Genomic DNA, 22,517 nt, shown 5'->3' on the forward strand with positions numbered 1-22,517 from the left:
GAAAATGAACATTTTCACATCCAAATGAATTGTATAACCGGCCTATGTTGCTGGATGCTTTCAATTCCATTAAGTAACGTGCTGCAAATTAATTGAATACAATGACTTTGTAAAAAAAAAATTACAAAAAAAAAAACCATTAAATGCTGTTTATATAATATTCCCCAAGGATGCCAAAAACCGGTGAGTGGATTAAGCCCACGCTGCTCTTACGGGGAAGTCTCTATTGTAACAGAAAATCAAAACAAGCAGAAGTGAAGAACGAGCGGCCGGTAAATCGCTCCCCACGTAATCCGGCAGCAACCGACGAGACTTTCCCCGGATTAACCAGCGGTGCTTCCATTTACCAGAGTGGTTGAACGGCCTTGTTGACGGCCATTTGCGGGTTTTATTATTTGGAGGCATATGATAATGCCGGCGCTTTGGTCTCAATAAATTACAGAAAATGCTGCAGAGGACACACGGCAAGAAAGTCAATCTAACGGCTGCCGTAACATTTCGGAATATGTTGGGGAAATTACTTTGTGGCACATACTACTATTTATTAGTAAGTGCCACAAAATCATAAGTTTTACAGGCTCTCCTCCCCCAGGCTGCACAGTTCTCCTTCTCCTCCCCCAGGCTGCACGGCACCCCAGTGCACAGAATTTAAGCTGATGGAGGAAAATGTGATCAGACCGTTCTATCAGACTTGTAAAGAGAGTTAGTGGACAATATCCTGTGCGGCCGAAAGAATGGAGACATATATCCCAATATGGCGAGTAAGATGATGGTTTATTTCAATGCGTTCCAAGTATATGACAACTTCTTCAGGAAAACCCATCATCTTACTCAGACTGTTCTATCGGCATCTGCAAATTGAAAAAACCCTCTTCATGGGAGAGCAGTTTTTCCATTGGAGGACCAAACCTGTCCCATCAGCCTCCTCCATCCGCAGCATATATATATATATATATATATATATATATATATATATATATATATATATATATATATATATTTATTTTTTTCACAGGAAGCCAGTTCAGTCTGATGAAGGACACGGAGGACAACATTTAAGGCTACTTTCACACTAGCGTTAACTGCAATCCGCCACAATGCGTCGTTTTGCAGAAAAAACACATCCTGCAAAAGTGCTTGCAGGATGCGTTTTTTCTCCATTGACTAACATTAGCGACGCATTGCGACGGATTGCCACACGTCGCAACCGTTGTGAGACGGTTGCGCCATGTTGTGGCGGTCCGCCGGGAGCAAAAAACGTTACATGTAACGTTTTTTGCTCCCGACGGTCCGCTTTTTCTGACAGCGCATGCGCAGCCGGAACTCCGCCCCCACCTCCCCGCACCTCACAATGGGGCAGCGGATGCGCTGGAAAAATGCATCCGCTACCCCCGTTGTGCAGTGGAGACAACGCTAGCATCGGTGACCTCGGCCCGACGCTAGTGTGAAAGTAGCCCAAAACGTATTATTTTCTGGGACTGGCTAATAATTGTTAGTAAGTGCCAGAAAATCACAAGCAAGTGCCACAATATAATGTTACCAACAAATCTATTTAAAAAAAACAAAAAAAACAAACCACACAACTGATTATTACAGTGACAACATTTTAATACTTCAATAAAGGAGATAAGTAAAATCATCTTGATCCAATTTTCATCCATTTTTGGGCCAGAGTTCCATTTTTACCAACGTTTATTTTTTTTTTTCCCCTTTAGATTAAATGAGAAAAAAAACACAAGACTTATTCTACACCAACAATCAAAAGGACATGAATGGCTGTTTGCTGGCCATTTTTATTTTAACACAGACCATGATCTGAATTTTAGTTAGTGACTACGACAAAAAAAAAAAAAGAAAAAAAAAAAAAAAAGGGGGGGGGGGGGGGGGGCGGTGGCAAGTCTTTGTTACAGATATTGTCTGCAAACATTAAACACGCAGAAGGTCCATAATCTGCAATGGGACTGTTTTTGTCAAATTCGGAGCACACTAATGACTGGAGTCACAAATTCCTATTTGATCTTATTGATGGTAACACTATGCCCAAAACTATTGGTCGCCTTGCACATCACACCTGCATGAGCTTGTATCACGTCCGGACTTCCATAGATAGCATTAAGCTACTTATGGGTAGCGGCATTTCTCGGAGGCCCATGACAGCACGACGAGAGGGGGGATCCGCCCATTAGGAACAGGAAACCTACAGATACAAAAGGGCGGCACCTCTCCCCTGCATCAGTTGTATTTCAGAGCCTTGAGAGGACTACCGCGGTTAGTGGCACACAAAAATATACTTTATATACAATTTATATACAAAATTTTAACCAATATATTGGAACTGGGTATCATACGTGAGATATATACAATATAGGAAGTGCAACCCCCACGTGAAATAGGGAGGGAACTAAGGGTGCTGTCATGGGCCTCCGAGAAATGCCGCTACCCGTAAGTAGCTTAATGCTTTACTCGGACTCCCATGACAGCACGACGAGAGAATTACAGAGATGTAACACTACCTTAGGGAGGGACTATAGCTTGCAGCACCCTTAACCCGAAGGCGAGATCAGAGGAGGCCCCTAAATCCAACCTATAGTGTTTAAAGAAGGTGGACGGGGATGACCATGTGGCCGCCTTACATATCTGGTCGATTGATACTCCAGATTTCTCCGCCCAGGATGCGGCCATGGCTCTGGTGGAATGCGCCCTCAGATTCTGCGGAGTCGGACCCCCACCTGCAGTATAAGCCAAAGAGATAGCCTCCCTAATCCACTTCGCTAGTGTGTACTTTGATACCCTGAGTCCCTTTCCAAGATTTTGGAAAGATAAAAATAACGCATTATCTTTCTTCCATGTATCGGTAACAGATGTATTCTAACAGGCATCTCCTAACGTCTAGCGTATGGAGTAGTTCTTCCTTAGGGTTGGAGGGGTTAGGAAGGAAAGATGGTAACACTATCTCCTGTGACCTGTGAAACCGAGATGATACTTTTGGTAAATAGGCCGGGTCCGGTCTGAGGACTACCCTATCTGGCAGAAACTCTGTATAAGGGGAAATTCTGGAGAGAGCTTGTATGTCTCCTACCCTACGGGCAGATGTTATCGCTACCAGAAATGCTGTCTTAAGGCCCCGTCTCACATAGCGAGATCGCTGCTGAGTCACTAGTTTTGTGACGCAACAGCGACCTCAGTAGCGATCTCGCTATGTGTGACACGTACCAGCGACCAGGCCCCTGCTGCGAGATCGCTGGTCGTGTCGGAATGGCCTGGACCTTTTTTTGGTCGTTGAGGTCCCGCTGACATCGCTGAATCGGTGTGTGTGTGACACCGATCCAGCGATGTCTTCACTGGTAACCAGGGTAAACATCGGGTTACTAAGCGCAGGGCCGCGCTTAGTAACCCGATGTTTACACCCTGGTTACCAGCGTAAATGTAAAAAAAAAAAAAAAAACCGTACATACTCACCATCTGATGTCCGTCAGGTCCCTTGCCGTCTGCTTCCTGCTCTGACTGCCGGCCGGAAAGTGAGAGCAGATCACAGCAGTGACGTCACCGCTGCGCTCTGCTCTCACTGTACGGCGGCTCAGTCAGAGCAGGAAGCAGACGGCAAGGGACCTGACGGACACCGAAATGCGAGTATGTAGTGTTTGTTTTTTTTTTGTAACCAGGGTAAACATCGGGTTACTAAGCGTGGCCCTGCGCTTAGTAACCCGATGTTTACCCTGGTTACCCGGGTGCTGCAGGGGGACTTCGGCATCGTTGAAGACAGTTTCAACGATGCCGAAGTCGTTCCCCTGATCGTTGGTCGCTGGAGAGAGCTGTCTGTGTGACAGCTCCCCAGCGACCACACAGCGACTTACCAACGATCACGGCCAGTTCGTATCGCTGGTCGTGATAGTTGGTAAATCGCTATGTGAGACGGGGCCTTTAAGGGATAAGGCCTTAATTGAAGCTGATTGTAATGGTTCAAACGGCTCTAGTCAATGCTGACAGGACTAGATTAAGATCCCAAGGCATAGATCTATCCTTATGTATGGGTCTAGCCCTACTAGAAGCTTTAATGAACCTTGAGATCCAATAATTATTGGCGATGTTACAGGAAAACAAGGCCCCTAGGGCCGAGACTTGTACCTTTAGGGTACTAGTGGATAGATCTAGCTCTAAGCCCCTTTGCAGGAATTCTAAGATCTGTTTTATAGGTATTCCCTCTTCTAAATTAAAATCAGAAGAGGCCAGGAATTTCCGCCAGGTTCTAGCGTAGATTGTTGTCGTAATCTGCTTTCTACTTTTCATAAGGGTTTCAATCAAATTTGGGGAGAACCCTTTGTCCTTCAGTAACGCCCTCTCAAACTCCATGCCGTTAAATGGAGATTCTTTAGCCGATGGCTGATCGGACCCTGGTAGAGTAAATCTGGAATGTCCGGAAGCACCCAGGGGTCTTCCACTGACATGATCCTGAGCCAGGTGAACCAGGCCCTTCTGGGCCAGAATGGGGCAATCAAAATAACTCTTGCCCGATCCTCTCTTATCTTCCTGATTACCAGAGGTATCAGGGCCAGCGGGGGGAACGCATAAGCCAGCCGAAAGTCCCAACTGATCAGAAAGGCGTCTACCGCCAGAGGATTCTCCCTGGGATTTAGGGAACAGAATTTTATTGTCTTTCGATTGTCCCTGGTGGCAAATAAATCCACCTCTGGATGTCCCCATTTGTGGGCAATCTGGTTGAACACGAGACCGTTTAGAGACCACTCCCCTTGTCTCAGGGTGTTGCGGCTTAGAAAGTCCGCTTTCACATTTTCTTTTCCTCTTATATGCAGTGCGGTTAAAGATAGAAAATGGTTTTCCGCAGTCTGGAATAGACGATCTGTCACTCTCATTAGTGATTCGGAATGAGTTCCACCCCGGTGATTTATGTACGCGACCGCCACCTGGTTTTCCGAGAGGATCTTGACGTGGTGACCCTGCAGATATACGAGTAATTTTTTAACTGAAAGTTCAATTGCCATTAACTCTTTTTGGTTGGAGGAGGCTGATGTTAGGGGGTTCCATAGACCCTGAACTATCATGTCATCCATGTGTGCTCCCCAACCTGAAGGGCTAGCGTCTGTCGTTACAATACGTGTCGCCTGTGTCACCCAGGGAACTCCTGCCGATAAATTGTCATTGATTAGCCACCATCTAAGAGATGTCAGTGCTTCTGGACCCAAAGTAATCTGACTTTGCAAGGACCCTTGTAAGATTCTATCATTAACCAGTACCTCGGATTGTAAAGGTCTGGTGTGAAATTGGGCCCAACGGACAGCGGGAATGCACGAGGTTAGAGATCCTAACAGTGACATAGCTTGTCTAAGTGTCATGGATGGATTATCAGTTGCTCTAGACACCTGTTGTTGGATGTGTAACAACTTGTCGGGCGGAAGACAACAGTTGGGTTTCTGAATTTAACAACAGTCCTAAGAATCTCTGTATTTTCTGGGGCTGTAATCGGGATTTTTCATAATTCACAATCCACCCCAGATGCTCAAGTTTGGTTGTGGTTACCTTTAGCTGAGAGAGGCAATGGTCTGCCGAACTCCCAACTATAAGGAAATCATCCAAATAGGGGACAATCAAGATGTCAGACTCTCGTAAGTGCGCCATGACTTCGGCCACTAACTTGGTAAACACCCTAGGAGCCGCTGATAAGCCAAAGGGAAGAGCTCTAAACTGGAAATGACTAATTTGTCCCCCCATTGACACAGCTACCCTCAGGAATCTCTGGAAATCTTCATGTATTGGGACATGATCGTATGCATCCTTTAAATCTACAACTACCATGAAGCAGTGTTTAAACAACATTTTTATTGCTGAACCAATTGATTCCATTTTGAACGATTCATTGGTCAGAAATTTATTAAGGCCTTAGAGATTTATGATCGTTCTAAACGATCCGTCTGGCTTCTTGATCAGAAACAGAGGAGAGTAAAATCCCCTCCCTCTTTCTGATACTTGATTTCAATCAAAACATTCTTGGAGCATAAGTTCGTGACTTCTGCTTCCAAGGCTGCTTGCTCAAGGGGGGAGGAATGTTAAGGGGTTAATTTAAATTTATCTCGAGGCCAGTGATCGAAGTCAAGTCTTAGACCTTTTGCTATAATGCCTTGGACCCATTTACTGTTCGTAATGTCAAACCAAGCTGAGGAGAATGCTGACAGTCTACCCCCTACAGGGATTGCTAGTCATTGGTCCGGTTTTTTCTGTTCTTTCGAGGAACGGCGAAACATATAGCCCGTACCTCTTCCGCGTCTATCCTCCCATCTAAAACTCTCTCTAGAGGGTGAGGATCCGTGTTTTTTCCCGCGACCAAATCTCCTCTTATTGAAGGGCCGGCGGTAGGATGCTGAAGACGGATTAGGAAATTTCTTCTTATCATCCCCCGCCTTTTCCAGCAACTCATCCAGAGTTGGTCCAAAGAGATATTCTCCTTTACACGGGATGGCGCAGAGCTTAGTTCTGGATTGAATGTCGCCTGACCAGCACTTCAACCATAAAGCCCTACGAGCCGCGTTGGAGAGTCCTGCCGCTCTAGCCGCCATCCTGACTGAGTCCACAGATGCGTCTGACAGAAAGGCCGCAGCATTCTGCATTGTTGGTAAAGCCTTCAGAATGGAATCTCTGGAAGCCCCGTCCTTGAGCTGGGACTCTAACTGATCCAGCCAGACCATTAAAGACCTGGCTGTACACGTCGCAGCAACTGCTGGTCTTAGAGATCCCGCCTCCATCTCCCAGGTTCCTTTAAGGAAAGTATCTGCCTTTCTGTCAAGGGGGTCCTTGAGGGTCCCCATATCCTCAAATGGCAATGAGGCTTTCTTTGACGCTTTTGCCACCGCCGCATCCAGCTTAGGGGCTTTATCCCATGTTTCCACAACCGGATCATCAAAAGGGTACCTGCGTTTCAATGCTGGCGGTAAGGAACCCTTTTTCTCGGGTTTCTTCCATTCTCGGAGAATCAAGTCTTGGATCTTTTTGTTCACCGGAAAAGATCTATATTTTTTACGATCCAATCCGCTGAACATCATATCCTGTTTTGAGGGCTGCGGCTTGGGCTCTTCTATACCCATTGTGCCTCTAACAGACTTGACGACTTTGTCAATTCTATCCAGGGGTAGACAGTATCGTCCAGACTCCTCATCTGAAGAAGAGGAGGAAGGACTTGAGTGATAGGCACCCTCTTCTCTTTCTTCCTCCGAAGAATTAGAGTCCAGGGGGGTCCTATGTTTTGAACCTCCCGCTTGGGATAGGGACCGTAGGGATTCCCTTACTTCCAAACGGATCATTTCCTTCAGGTTAGCCGCACTCACAGATTCTTCCGCTACCTAGGGGAGGACAATATAGGTGATAACTACTATCTGACCTAATGTCACTTCCACCCAACCACTCCTGTAGACCTCACCGTCTGTTGTATACAGGGGGCACATAATTTTTTGGGACAAGAATCAGGTAAGGGGACCCCACAGAGGGCACATTCCTTATGCTTTGACTTGTCCGTGCTTTTCTTCCCCGGAATACGAGGGGGTTCTTTCCTAGCCGAAGCTCTGGATCCTTTTGCGGATGAGCTTCTTCGACTGGACTGGTCGCTTCTGTCCTTGTCCTTGGGCTTTTGACGCACCTCATCCAGCAGCTGCTGCTGCTGCTCACCACCACTCTCCATTACGACTTGCGACCAAAAGCAGGGCTCTGCAGTCGTCACCTGCTTAAATCCCCCTTGGATCCGGTCAGCAGATAGGCCAGCGCTACCCTATTGGCTCAGGATACAGCAGGGAGGGCAGGAAACCTTGTGGGAAAAGCCGGCATTCAGGATGCGATGGGCGCCGCCATCTTGGATTGACTGCGCATGCGCAGACACCCGGCGACCCGGAAGCGGCTACTAACTCCGCCCCCTTTCGTCACCGCACCCGGAAATGCTCCAGCACACGCTGAGAGCGGTGCAGGACGCCGGGGACGGACCGCAGCGCTCCGGGTGTTCACCCACACAGTCCTGACGTCGGCACCCCATATTCACCGCACCGCTGCACCACCAATGGGATATACTTACCGGCGCTGATGCTGATGGAGGCAGGAAAATCCTCTGGACTCCGCTCCCTGCTGCGAACGCCACCGCGTGCAGTCCAGCCAGGACCACCGTGGCGTCTCCAGGGTTCTCCGCACCGGCCGAGGTAGGAGACCCCCCCCGCTACCAGATTCGGTCCGGCCGGCCTGGGCTCCTTAAGATCAATCTGTAGGCACCCATCCCTTTAGGAACAGGAAACCAACTGATGCAGGGGAGAGGTGCCGCCCTTTTGTATCTGTAGGTTTCCTGTTCCTAATGGGCGGATCCCCTCTCTCGTCGTGCTGTCATGGGAGTCCGAGTAAATTAAATATTGAGTTAAAAATGAGCTCCCGCTTTTCTGGGAAGGTTTTCTACAACATTTTGGAGACAAATTAGGACATTTTTGCCCCTTCATCCAGAAGAGAGTTTGTGAGGGCAGACACTGATGTTCCAGGAAAGGAGCAGGCTCACAATCTCTATTCTAGGTGTTGGATGGGGTTGAGGTCCACCAATCTGGGCTCTGTTCAGCTAGCTAGTCATTTTCTTTTACACCAAACTCCCCCCAGCTATAGATGTATGTAAAACTTGTCCACTGGGAACAGTAATGGGGAACAGAAAAAAGCCTCTTTCCCAAAAAGTTACAATTGTGTAAAATGTCTAGATAAGCTGGAGGTGGGTCGAAGGGCTTTCATATTATGGAGGACCCCAATTTGCGATGGGGAGATAAAGGGCCACTCAATGCTCCCCCCTGGGATATTAACTATGTAAGATACCTCTTCACAAAAAAAAAAGCAGGGTTTTCAGTGCCAACCGTAGGAATTACCAACCCTAAAAGTCAATATGAACCCTTTTTCAGAGACTTGCCATATGACTTCGGCTTTGAAACTTAAGTCGTGTATGAAGGCTCTTTGGAGAGTCTCCAGAGTTAGTCATTTTGGCCAAAACTCCTACACTTCCATCCTACAAGATCCCTCTATTGAGCTTTACAAACAGAAGCCCTCATTCCACAGTTCGTAAGAGACTTTCCATATCCATCGGCGACTGACCATAAAACAACTCTACTTAAAACGTGTAACATCTAACAATCGTGAGGATTAATTTTTGGAGAACCATGTGTTCCTACTCAGCATGGACTGGGCAGCTGTGTCCTTGCAGACAAAATCTGGAGTAAAAGTTCTTACCATCAAAGGAGACAATTATACAACTAATTACCAACACTCATCAAACCGCAAATCTGAGATGGCCTTCAAGATAGAACATGGTTTCTGGAGCAGGATCTGACGCGAGATCCCAGTCCCTTTGGGCATTTATTCCATGCACATGTCTTGCTTGTACAGGTTTGTGCTCGGGTCCCGTTGTGAAGTCCATGTCGTGCCAAGGGCTCTGCTGCCCCAGAAATACGCTCTTTTACAGGATGGATACAGCAGATGCTGTGATCCTCTGACGAGCCATTTTGATCCTTTTCAACCAGTAAAATCCTATTTTAATCATCAAGCTTGACTCTGTACAATAATGGCACGGAGGACAACAATCCACCACTATAAATACCACCGGAGAGGAAGTGGTAGGATGCTTTTGCCTTTTTACAAGTAGAAAGCCTGTGCATTTTCAGACCTACACGCGTTCAGCCAAGATCAGTCCGGTCTGTAATACGATCACATATGGGAGAAGACGGAAAGACATCCTAAGCCTCTCGAAATCCTGCGCAATGTGTTTACAGCGTGCTAGGCAACAACGCAGGAGGTAAAAAAAAACAAAACAGGGCAAACCAAGAGGGCACTCCAAGAATATAAATTTCTAGTTTATGCAAACTTTTGCAAAATTAAATTTTTTTTGAAATTCTAATCGTTTCCCCATTTTAAAGATCTCTGCATACTCTTAAAGGGAATTTAGACCCCAAATGCACCATTCTTGTCCTCTTCGTCTGCACCGGAAACCACCAGGTAAAGCAAGTTTGCACTGCGATAAGGCTGAGGCTGTGGAGAAGTCACTAAACATGTACACATGATTTGCCATCTCCTTGCTCCTTTTATTTATATATAACATGTTACTTGCCAAACCACCTTTTTGATTGGCATAAATGGGAAGCCACTCCCATAATGAGGAAGGAACCTTCCCTGCCCACGAGGACCTTTGAAACTAGGCGGAATGGTGGTAACATCACCGAGATGTGGAGCACAATGGCGCTGGATGTGGAGGCAAAATGAGCAATTGTAAGGCCATATCATATGATGACTGCAATATATCAAGAGGGTACATATTTTGATGGGAGAAGTTAGAGACCCCAATCTGGGGACAGGTACAGCTGGCGTGATTTCAAATGCCGGAGCTGAATTTTAGGCCCAGTCTGTCCCGGACATGCATAAATATACCCACTGAGCCAAATATATCGCTGCCCCAGGAGATAAAAAGGGCATAAAACTAACTCCGGGTTAATTCACCCGAGAATGCCAAAAAAAAACAGTCATATGAAAAAGTTTGGGCACCCCTATTAATCTTAAGCTTAATGTTATATAAAAATGGTTTTTTTTGTAACAGCTATTTCAGTTTCGTATATCTAATAACTGTTGGACACAGTAATGTTTCTGCCTTGAAATGAGGTTTATTGTACGAACAGAAAATGTGCAATCTGCATTCAAACAAAATTTGACAGGTGCATATGTATGGGCACCCTTATCATTTTCTTGTTTAAAATACTCCTACCTACTTTTTACTGACTTACTAAAGCACTTTTTTTGGTTTTGTAACCTCATTGAGCTTTGAACTTCATAGCCAGGTGTATGCAATCATGAGAAAAGCTACTTAAAGTGGCCACTTGCAAGTTGTTCTCCTGTTTGAATCTCCTCTGAAGAGTGGCATCATGGGCTCCTCAAAACAGATTATTCAACAAAGCTGTTCAGGGGAAGGATACAAAAAGCTGTCTCAGAGATTTAACCTGTCAATTTCCACTGTGAGGAACATAGCAAGGAAATGGAAGAACACAGGTACAGTTCTTGTTAAGGCCAGAAGTGGCAGGTCAAGAAAAACATCAGAAAGGCAGAGAAGAAGAATGGTGCGATCAGTCAAGGACAATCCTCAGACCACCTCCAGAGATCTACAGCATCAACTTGCTGCAGTTGGTGTCACTGTGCATCGGTCAACTATACAACGCACTTTGCACAAGGAGAAGCTGTATGGGAGAGTGATGCGAAAGAAGCAGTTTATGCAAGCACGCCACAAACAGAGTCAGCTGAGGTATGCAAAAGCACATTTGGAGAAGCCAATTTCTTTTTGGAAGAAGGTCCTGTGGACTCATGAAACCAAGATTGAGTTGTTTGGTAATACAAAAAGGCGTTATGCATGGCGGCAAAAAAACTGTGCGTTGTATAGTTGACCGATGCACAGTGACACCATCTGCAGCAAGTTGATGCTGCAGCTCTCTGGAGATGGTCTGAGGATTGTCCTTGACTGATCTCACCATTCTTCTTCTCTGCCTTTCTGATGTTTTTCTTGGCCTGCCACTTCTGGCCTTAACAAGAACTGTACCTGTGTACTTCCATTTCCTTACTATGTTCCTCACAGTGGAAATTGACAGGTTAAATCTCTGAGACAGCTTTTTGTATCCTTCCCCTGAACAACTATGTTGAATCTTTGTTTTCAGATCATTTGACAGTTGTTTTGAGGAGCCCATGATGCCACTCTTCAGAGGAGATTCAAACAGGAGAACAACTTGCAAGTGGCCACTTTAAGTAGCTTTTCTCATGATTGCATACACCTAGCTATGAAGTTCAAAACTCAATGAGGTTACAAAACAAAAAAAAGTGCTTTAGTAAGTCATTAAAAAGTAGGTAGGAGTATTTAAAACAAGAAAATGATAAGGGTGCCCATACTTATGCACCTGTCAAATTTTGTGTGAATGCAGATTGCACATTTTGTTAGTAATGTTTCTGCCTTGAAATGAGGTTTATTGTACTGTGTCCAACAGTTATTAGATATATGAAACTGAAATAGCTGTTGCAAAATAAACCATTTTTATAAAACATTAAGCTTAAGATTAATAGGGGTGCCCAAACTTTTTCATATGACTGTATATAAGTGTAGAACTCTTGTACATCAGGGGAAGATGGAGGAGGATCGCTTTTACATTACTCCATGGGGAAAGCGGAGAAACAATGTGCGGAAATCTGCTGCGCTCAATATTTAACAAGTAAAATTAAATCCTAAGTGACGGCTCTTTCCATCGCACATTTACATTATTTCTACCCAGAAAGCACTCAGAAGCGCATTAAGTCAAAGGTTTCCTCCAGAAATATTATTGACCATTGATCGCCGGGTTCGCGTTGCTCCTTTCTGGCACAATAGGACGGCGTGGTGACGACCACTTCAGGATCAACAACAAGGTTTATTTTATGACTTTCGTGCAATTGTTGTAATGTTTTATTTATTCGTCAGGAAGGGAGAAAAAAATAATTATATACAAAAAAGATGGTGAAAGAGTCAGGGCGTGATGGATGAGTCTCCGGTGAAGACCGCACCATTCGCTCCTGCCGCCAGACAACACGACCAAGGACAATTCACGCCCATACCACCGCAACCTGAAGGCGCTACATAAAAATATAATATAACCCACAGGGGTAAAATCTGAAATGCCGGACATGAGGACTTAACTGAGAACAGGCCATACGATGGAATCTGTTACTGGGACGAGCAAAATCTCAAAATTAAAGATTATCCAGGATTGGGAAATCATAAACACCTTTTTGGATTCAGATTGTGTCTGGTATTGTAACTCAGCTACATTGAAGTAACAAAAAAAAAAAAAATATATAGAGCTGAGATGTAATACCACACACAACCTGTAAACAAGAGTGGCGCTGTTTTGCATTTGCGCTTTTGTTTTATTTTTTACCGCTTTTTAAGAGCCATAACTTTATATATACTTTTCTGCCGACAGCTGTATGACGTCTTGATTTTTACAGGACAATTTGTAGTTTTGAGCAACACCATTGATTTAATCATAAATGTAGTTTAACGTTTTGCAGGGGAAAAAAAAAAAAAAAAAAAAAAAAAAGTCAAGCAAGAAAAAAAACAAAAACAAAAAAAACCTAACAGATAATAGAAAAATAAATAATGAATTAATAAAATAGGGGGGAATAAGTATAGGCAATTGAAATATGGCAAGCCTCTCTTCCCCCCCACCACAACTTTTACAGAACATTACATAATTTGATAAATTACTCTTTACATGTTTGGTGATGCCAAATATGAAATTTGTTTTACTTTTTTTTATATAGAGAATGGAGGGGGAGGGTGAGGGTTGATACACATTAATTAAAATAAAATAAAAATTGAAAAAATATTTTAAAATAAAATGTCACTTTATTCTTCATTACCTCTATGGGACTTGAACCTGCGATCATTTGCATTACGGTATATACTATATTATGCAAAAAAAAAAAAATCTGATTCCAGTTGAAAAATTGCCATTATATTTTCTTTGGCTCACTAGGATATTGGAATGCTTAGTCACAGTACTAGCCCTTTAAATCAACCACATAAATGACGCCTCCTGCGACAATCGGGAGAGTCCGAGGTAGCAGTCACTCTCAGGCATTAGACTGGTTCTCAGTCACCGCTCTCTTCCGCAATGGAAGAATGTGATGCCGATTGGGTTACGACCCAATCACCCGCAGAGATGAGGGCACCATCGGCAGATATCGTGCATGTGACCGGTCATTAGGCTAGGACACAGATACGATACCCGCTGATAGTGAGAACATCTCCTGGCACAGGACCAATACCAGTCATGACCCACAGATGGCAGCAGTGTGGCAGAAGAGCGGCGCCCGCAGCTCTCACCTCTCCGATGTGGGATCCTGCGAGTTCAGCGGGTACTTGAGCTCGATCACGTCTCCGTTCTTCTCTCGCAGAAGACCCTGCTGCTCCGTGTAATACTGCACCAGCTCAGCCAACGTGGCAAACGTTTCTCCTCCGTACAAGTCATAGAAATCACCCGTATTCTGGATTTTAATATGTGTGACTTCATCATGTCTCCTGCAAAAAAAAAAAAAAAAAAAAAAAGTGTCAAACAACAGCAAAGCCTACATTTATTAAGTCCTGCTGCAGCATTCACTCCTATTAACTGATATATAAAAGTAAGAGGCCCATTTTACATTTCAGAGCTGTATTCATAATTCTGCAGGATTCGGTGCCGAGATCTTAAAACCTTGCCAACTGTTTCCCATGAAGTTACAGACATTAAATCAAGCAGCTTCATGAAAAGTGAATCATCCCACAGTATTGTATAGGAATTACTGAGCTGTTAAAGGGAGTGTGTCAGCCCAAACTGACAGTATAAACTAAGCATACAAGCTTCTAGGGTATTCCACCTCTATAAAAATTGTACTTTTATTGCTCTAATCGCTGCCTCCATTCAGCAGATCGTGAAAAATCATCAAATATACCACTTTGGGTATTTGGTGCACCCCGGGTGTAACTAAGAGGCTTGATACATTGTTCTGCCCACTGGATTTGCATAACTCAGCCTCGCTCAGTGGTGAGTGACAGTGCTGGTTCACCTGGAGAGACAAGGTAAAGCAAGTAGATATTGTCAAACACCAAAGAGGGAAGTGGGTCAAGTGAGAAGGGCGCAGGGAGCCTCTTTGTCACACCCAGTGTGCACCAAACACCGTAATTAGCATATTTGAATACTTTACCATCTGTAGATTGGAGGCAGCGATTAAAGTGCTAAAAGTGCCATATTTATAGGAGCTATATCACCTACGAGGCTGTGCGTTTAGTTTATACTGTCAAGTTTGTTTCTTCAAACTCCTTTTAAGGGAGTGGGAAACTGCAGCAAACTTACTTACTGTTTCCAATAACATGTAGCACTGCAACTGCAGATCCTGGCTAGAATATTTGCCAACTTTGAATTAAATAATTAGAATTTTTGGTATGTAGAAAACAGGAAAAAAAACAAACAAGCATATTAGGCCGGCGTCACACTAGGCGTATGAAAATACGGTCCGTTTTTTTACGGCCATAATACGCAGAAATGTTCCCAAAATAGTGATCCGTATGTCATCCGTAGGCAGGGTGTGGCAGCGTAATTTATGCATGTCATCCTCCGTATGTAATCCGTATTGCGATATTTTCTCGCAGACTTGCAAAACTGACATACAATGGATCCATGGCCTCAAATACTCATTAAAATTATATATATACTAGATGGCAGCCCGATTCTAAAGAATCGGGAGTCTAGAATCCATATATACTTTATTTATTCAAATGTAAGAATAATACAATTAATAAATAATAGTAAGAAAGAACAAAAAATGGCTGCACTCACCAGCTCTTGACAATTCTTGACAGTATGGCACATTTCTGATTGGTCGCTCGCGGCAGGCGGCGACCAATCAGAAAAGTGCCGCGCACCACGAAGGCATATATCTTTGTCCACCCTGAGCGGGTGTAGGACGCTGGTGACGTCACTTATCTCCGGACATTATCTCCGGACAAAGCCACGGAAGTTGGCACAAATTGCCGGAAGTAGTATTCTAGGCAATTATATATTAGATTTTAATGTTATCAGTGTTTACCTTTGAACGTTTATATTGTATTGTCCTGTCACCAGCCATGTGTACGATTATCGGCCGAAAGCCTCTCTGGAACCAATAATCACCCCATGTAAAGGTATCTTTATAAGTTAAAGATTCAGAATACTATGACTTTTATCATATCCTGAACAGTCAAGTTTTTTATGAACCGTTAAGGTTTTCTGGTTGAAGTAAAAAAAACTCTGAGTGTTTACAGTTTGAAACCATAAAATGTTGAAAAATTATGTCATTCTTGAGTATATCACTCAATGGTGCTCATAAACGTGTCAAATTTGATCTATAATATACTTTAATATACGTTACTTTAATCTTTAATATACTTAAGAACAGGGCCCCAGACATCACACAGGGGGTCTGAAACACCGCACTGTGCTCTGCCTGGGGCCACTGTGCTCTGCCTGGGGCCACTGTGCTCTGCCTGGGGCCACTGTGCTCTGCCTGGGGCCACTGTGCTCTGCCTGGGGCCACTGTGCTCTGCCTGGGGCCACTGTGCTCTGCCTGGGGCCACTGTGCTCTGCCTGGGGCCACTGTGCACTGCCTGGGGCCACTGTGCTCTGCCTGGGGCCACTGTGCTCTGCCTGGGGCCACTGTGCTCTGCCTGGGGCCACTGTGCTCTGCCTGGGGCCACTGTGCTCTGCCTGGGGCCACTGTGCTCTGCCTGGGGCCACTGTGCTCTGCCTGGGGCCACTGTGCTCTGCCTGGGGCCACTGTGCTCTGCCTGGGGCCACTGTGCTCTGCCTGGGGCCACTGTGCTCTGCCTGGGGCCACTGTGCTCTGCCTGGGGCCACTGTGCTCTGCCTGGGGCCACTGTGCTCTGCCTGGGGCCACTGTGCTCTGCCTGGGGCCACTGTGCTCTGCCTGGGGCCACTGTGCTCTGCCTGGGGCCACTGTGCTCTGCCTGGGGCCACTGTGCTCTGCCTGGGGCCCCATATGCTGCCTGGGGCCACTGTGCTCTGCCTGGGGCCACTGTGCTCTGCCTGGGGCCACTGTGCTCTGCCTGGGGCCACTGTGCTCTGCCTGGGGCCACTGTGCTCTGCCTGGGGCCCCATATGCTGCCTGGGGCCCCTGTGCTCTGCCTGGGTGTAGGACACTGGTGACGTCACTTAGCTCCGGACATTAGCTCCAGACAAAGCCACGGAAGTTGGCACAAATTGCAGGAAGTAGTATTCTAGGCAATTATATATTAGATATATATTGTAGCATGGCTAAAGGGTGTGTAGTCGACGGGAGGTATGTGCCACATAAGTGCCTTGTTGCTGTAATGTAGCACGGAGTATTTCTTTGTTGTATATAACCATGTATATATGTGTGTTCCAGGACCTGTGGGGATGTCAGACCACATGGCTAATCATGTGATGGGTTACTGGGTGTGGTTAGCTCTATATAAGACAGGCAAATGCTTAACACAAGGGACATGTGTGGAGGTGAAACCCTCCTGAGTGTGTTAACGCTACAGGACTGAGCCTGGTGGACTGGACACTGTTTTGCTTTTCCTGAACTTAAGGCTATTTTGTTTGCTGTTATTTTTCCATGTGACGAAAGTCTTATTGAATGTCCTGGGTCAAGTCTGTTGTAAGCCAGCCGGGGAAAATGGAGGAACTGCTGAAACACTTGGTCCAGTTGCAATCACAGCAGGAGCAACGGCAGCAGGTACAGTAAGAGACCAACAGGCTGTTGATGCAGCAGATACAACAGAGCCAGCAGGAGCAACGGCAGAGCCAGCAGGAGCAACAGCAGCAGATGCAACAGAACCAGCAGGAGCAGCTTCTGGCAACCGCCATCCAGGGCAAGACGAGTGCCCCAACCCCAGGTGTGGCTGATGACACCAACGTCCGGAAGACGGTAAGATGCGCATTGCAGAAAATGACCCCCGGGGATGATGTTGAGGCCTTCCTGACGGTGTTTGAGAGGGTCGCTGAGAGGGAAAAACTCCCGCCAGAGCAGTGGGCAGAGGTACTGGCGCCATACCTGACGGGAGAACCCCAGAAGGCGTACTATGATTTGACCTTGCAGGATGCCAAAGAGTATCACAAATTGAAAGTCGAGATTCTTGCACGTTTGGGGGTGACACTGACTGTCAGGGCGCAGAGAGTTCACAGCTGGGCCTATCACCGGGACAAACCGCCTCGCTCTCAAATGTTTGATCTGTTGCACCTGGTCCAGAAATGGCTGCAGCCAGAGTCATGTACACCTGCACAGATGGTGGAACGAGTGATGGATCGGTTTGTGCATTCCCTCCCGAGGTCCATACAGACTTGGGTTGCCCAGTGTGATCCCCAGAATGCCGACGAACTGATCGGACTGGTCGAGAGATACCAAGGGATGGAAGGCTGCTTTGGGAGGCAGCCCGTGCCGTACTGGGGGTCCCAGAAAGCTGCGGAGTCCCAAAAAGGGGTGGCGCGTCCAAGGTCACAAAGGGCGGGGGAGGTGGTGCCCAAGGTCCCTACGGGTGATATTTGCTGGAGGTGCCACGGGCCAGGACATAGCTGCCCGTTGTTCCCAGACCACTGAGCAGATGGACTGCAGCATGGGACGCCGTTGTTCATACTATGCGTATCCAGCCTGCAGTGTGAACTCTCCGCCCAACGAGGGACCTCAAGCGTGTCCCGTAAGGGTGAACGGTCGAGCAGCAACGGCGCTGTTAGACTCAGGGAGCTTAGTGACCCTGGTCCCGGGAAAGGTTGGTGTGCGGTGCATACATGGTGATGCTAAGGACTACCCTTTGGCCAGGGTGGACATTGAAACGGCATGTGGCACTGAGTCCCACATAGTTGGCGTCGTGCAGGACTTGTTGCACCCTATAATTATTGGCCGGGATTTCTGTCTGTTTTGGGATTTGTGGGGAAAAGGTTCTGAGCTCCCTAGCAAGAGTAGGGAACCAGTGAAACCTGGAAGGGTGTCACCACACCCAGAGACAGACAGGTTTCCTTTTTGTGTGCTGGTTGGGGATAAGGAGGAAGTATCCCCTGCATCTGACACTATGGAGTTAGAGGTAACCGGTGAAAATTTTGGGACTGCCCAACATAGGGACCCCACTCTGAGGGAAGCCTTTAATAATGTCACAGTTATTGACGGGGTGGTACAGGAGCCGGGGGCAGACACAAGATTTCCCCATTTTCTGATGAGTGGGGAGTTGTTGTACCGGGTCACGAAAATAAGGGAGGAGTTGGTAGAGCAGTTGCTAGTGCCGGGTCCATATAGACGGAAGGTGTTGGACATGGCCCATTCACACATCTTGGGTGGACACCTAGGGGTGGAAAAAACGCAGGAACGGGTTGTGCAGAGGTTCTATTGGCCTGGGTGTCACCGAGAAATAGTGAACTACTGCAGGTCCTGCCCTACATGTCAGCTAACTGCTCCCACTCCTCATTTCCGGAACCCCCTTGTGCCCCTGCCCATTATTGAGGTGCCGTTCGAGAGAATTGCCATGGTCGGTCCCTTAGTTAAATCAGCCCGGGGCCATCAGTATATATTAGTCATCCTGGACTATGCCACACGCTATCCTGAGGCAATTCCTCTAAGAAATTCTTCCTCGAAGAGTATAGCCCGCGAGTTGGTCCATGTCTTTTCCCGGACAGGTCTGCCAAAGGAGATCCTGACTGACCAGGGGACACCTTTCATGAGCAAAGTGATGAGGGAGTTGTGCAAAGCCCTGAAAATCTCCCAGTTGAGGACCTCGGTGTACCATCCCCAGTCAGATGGCCTTGTTGAGAGATTTAACAAGACACTGAAGAGCATGCTGAGAAAAGCTATAGAGAAAGATGGTAGAGACTGGGATTGTCTCTTACCCTACCTGATGTTTTCCATTCGTGAAGTTCCACAGGCCTCCACAGGATTCTCACCGTTTGAGCTTCTATATGGCCGACATCCACGAGGACTCCTGGATATAGCCAAGGAAACCTGGGAAGCCGAAGTCACGCTTCACAGAAGCGTCATTGAGCATGTGGCCCTGATGCAGCAGAGGATTGCAAAGGTGATGCCTATTGTGAAAGAACACCTACTCCAGGCACAAGAAGCTCAGGCCAGAGTCTACAACCGGTCTGCAAGAGTGAGGCAGTTCAATCCGGGAGACCGAGTTCTTGTGCTAGTTCCGACGGTGGAGAGCAAGTTCTTGGCCAAATGGCAAGGGCCATATGAGGTTGTCGAGAAACTTGGTGAAGTAAATTATAAAATTCACCAACCAGGAAGACGGAAACCATTCCAAGTATACCATGTCAACCTTATCAAGCCTTGGCAAGATAGAGAGCCAACAGTATCTCCATCGTTGTTAAGCAACCCAGAAGGTGAGGTTGGAGCGGTTACTATAGCGGAGACGCTATCGAAGTCCCAGAAACAGCAGTGCCGGGAGTTACTCCAGAAAAACAGGGACCTGTTTTCAGAGTTGCCAGGACACATGAAGGTCATAGAGCACGAGGTCCTAACAGAGCCACATGTGCGGGTGAACGTGAAGCCCTATCGTATTCCTGAGGCTCGTCGAGAAGTTATCTCCAAGGAAGTGGAGCGTATGTTGAAGCTTGGAGTCATTGAGGAATCCAAGAGCGGTTGGTCGAGCCCAATTGTCCTGGTCCCAAAACCTGATGGAGAATGGAGGTTTTGCAACGACTATCGGAAGTTGAATGAGGTCTCCAAGTTTGACGCTTATCCCATGCCCCGCGTTGATGAGCTCATCGAAAGGCTTGGGCACGCCAGATATATATCCACCTTGGACTTGACAAAGGGGTATTGGCAGATCCCCATGGCACAAGAAGCCAAGGAAAAGACGGCCTTTTCGACACCTGATGGATGCTTCCAGTATGTCCGGATGCCGTTTGGCCTACAGGGAGCTCCGGCGACCTTCCAGAGGGCTATGGATAGAGTCCTTGCACCCCATAAGGCTTACGCTGCTGCGTACCTAGATGATATCGTCATCTTTAGCCCGGACTGGGAGAGTCATCTGGAGAAAGTCCAAGCGGTGTTTGATGCTTTAAGAGAGGCGGGGTTTACAATAAACCCGAAGAAGTGTGCCTTGGGTAAGGAAGAAGCTAAATACCTAGGCTATATAGTGGGTCGTGGAGAAATAAAACCCCAAATCAGGAAAGTGGAGGCAATCCAAACATGGCCGAAACCACTCTCCAAAAAGCAAGTTAAAGCCTTTCTGGGAATCGTGGGATATTACAGGAGGTTCATCCCGAACTTCGCCACAGTGGCTGCGCCTCTGACGGATCTGCTAAAGGGGACAAAATCAGTGATGGTTAAATGGTCCGAAGAGACAGACTCAGCCTTCCAAGAGTTGAAAGGGGCTCTATGTAAGCAGCCCGTTCTGATGGCCCCAGACTTTAAGAATTTATTCTTCAGACAGATGCCTCAGATGTTGAGGTAGGAGCAGTCCTTTCCCAAGAGCTACATGGGGAGGAGCATTCTGTCCTCTATCTGAGTAGAAAGCTGTCCTCATCTGAGAAGAACTACTCAGTCGTGGAAAAAGGGTGTTTGGCCATAAAGTGGGCGGTAGACACGTTACGGTACTATCTGCTGGGTCGTAAATTCAGATTGATATCTGACCATGCCCCACTAAGATGGATGAGGGAAACAAAGGGTAGAAATGCTAGGGTCACCCGTTGGTTCTTAGCCCTGCAGGACTTCAGTTTCCATGTGGAACATAGGGCCGGAAAGCTGCACGGTAATGCGGATGCCCTATCAAGAATCCCTTGTTTAGTGGGGAAAAGTGCCAAGCCCCACGGCTTTAGGCAGAGGAGGGAGGTATGTAGCATGGCTAAAGGGTGTGTAGTCGACGGGAGGTATGTGCCACATAAGTGCCTTGTTGCTGTAATGTAGCCCGGAGTATTTCTTTGTTGTATATAACCATGTATATATGTGTGTTCCAGGACCTGTGGGGATGTCAGACCACATGGCTAATCATGTGATGGGTTACTGGGTGTGGTTAGCTCTATATAAGACAGGCAAATGCTTAACACAGGGGACATGTGTGGAGGTGAAACCCTCCTGAGTGTGTTAACGCTACAGGACTGAGCCTGGTGGACTGGACACTGTTTTGCTTTTCCTGAACTTAAGGCTATTTTGTTTGCTGTTATTTTTCCATGTGGTTTATGACGTAATAAACCCTGTGAACTTTAAAGGAACGTGCCTCCTGAGTGTCAGCCGTCGCACCTGAGTGAGTGAAAATATATATTTCAGCGCTGGATTGCAGAAAAGCCAGTAATTCAATTGCCGGCTTTTCCTATCTCCTTCTCAAACCTGACATGATATGGGACGTGGTTTACATACAGTAAACCATCTCATATCCCTTCTTTTATTACATATTCCTCTTTACTAGCCTGGGAAAATATTCTGAAAAGTTCCCAGGCTCGAGTTCATATGAGTTCATCCAGCAGAGGGTGCATCACCACGACTCGAGGCAACTACAGTACATTCCCCTGCATTCTAATCATTCACCAAGTTTTACAGACAGGAGCACAGCTGCATTAGCAGAGCTCCTGGGTGTAAAATGATTTAACCCCTTCAGATGGATTTACAGTGTGGGACAAGACTGAACGACGGAAGGTATGAGATATTGTTGTTTGTTTTGGTTAACTTTATTTCAGGTGACAAAGGTCTTCAGGTGGATTAAGACTATAATAAAATATTAAAACAACGTGTCTATTTCATTAAAATACTTTTTAATAATGTGTGTGTTTTATTAACCATTTCGTACTATTGGATTAACAATGGATAGGTGTCATAATTGACGCCTCTCCATTGTTAACGTGGCTTAATGTCACCTTACAATAGCAAGGTGACATTAACCCTTCATTACCCCATATCCCACCGCTACACGGGAGTGGGAAGAGAGTGGCCAAGTGCCAGAATAGGCGCATCTTCCAGAT

General features: G+C 46.4%; 1 protein-coding gene across 1 annotated transcript in view; it reads right to left on the reverse strand.

The window, feature by feature from the left end:
• The window catches only part of LOC143764445 (tyrosine-protein phosphatase non-receptor type 11-like), a 130,283-nt gene that overhangs the window by 28,077 nt on the left and 79,689 nt on the right, over positions 1–22,517 (reverse strand). Inside the window, exon 3 of the mRNA XM_077250006.1 lies at positions 13,901–14,095. Coding sequence (XP_077106121.1) covers positions 13,901–14,095 — 195 coding nt within the window. The remainder of the gene's footprint in view (positions 1–13,900; positions 14,096–22,517) is intronic.

This window comes from Ranitomeya variabilis, chromosome 4 (genome assembly GCF_051348905.1).
Source record: "Ranitomeya variabilis isolate aRanVar5 chromosome 4, aRanVar5.hap1, whole genome shotgun sequence".
NCBI lineage: Eukaryota > Metazoa > Chordata > Amphibia > Anura > Dendrobatidae > Ranitomeya > Ranitomeya variabilis.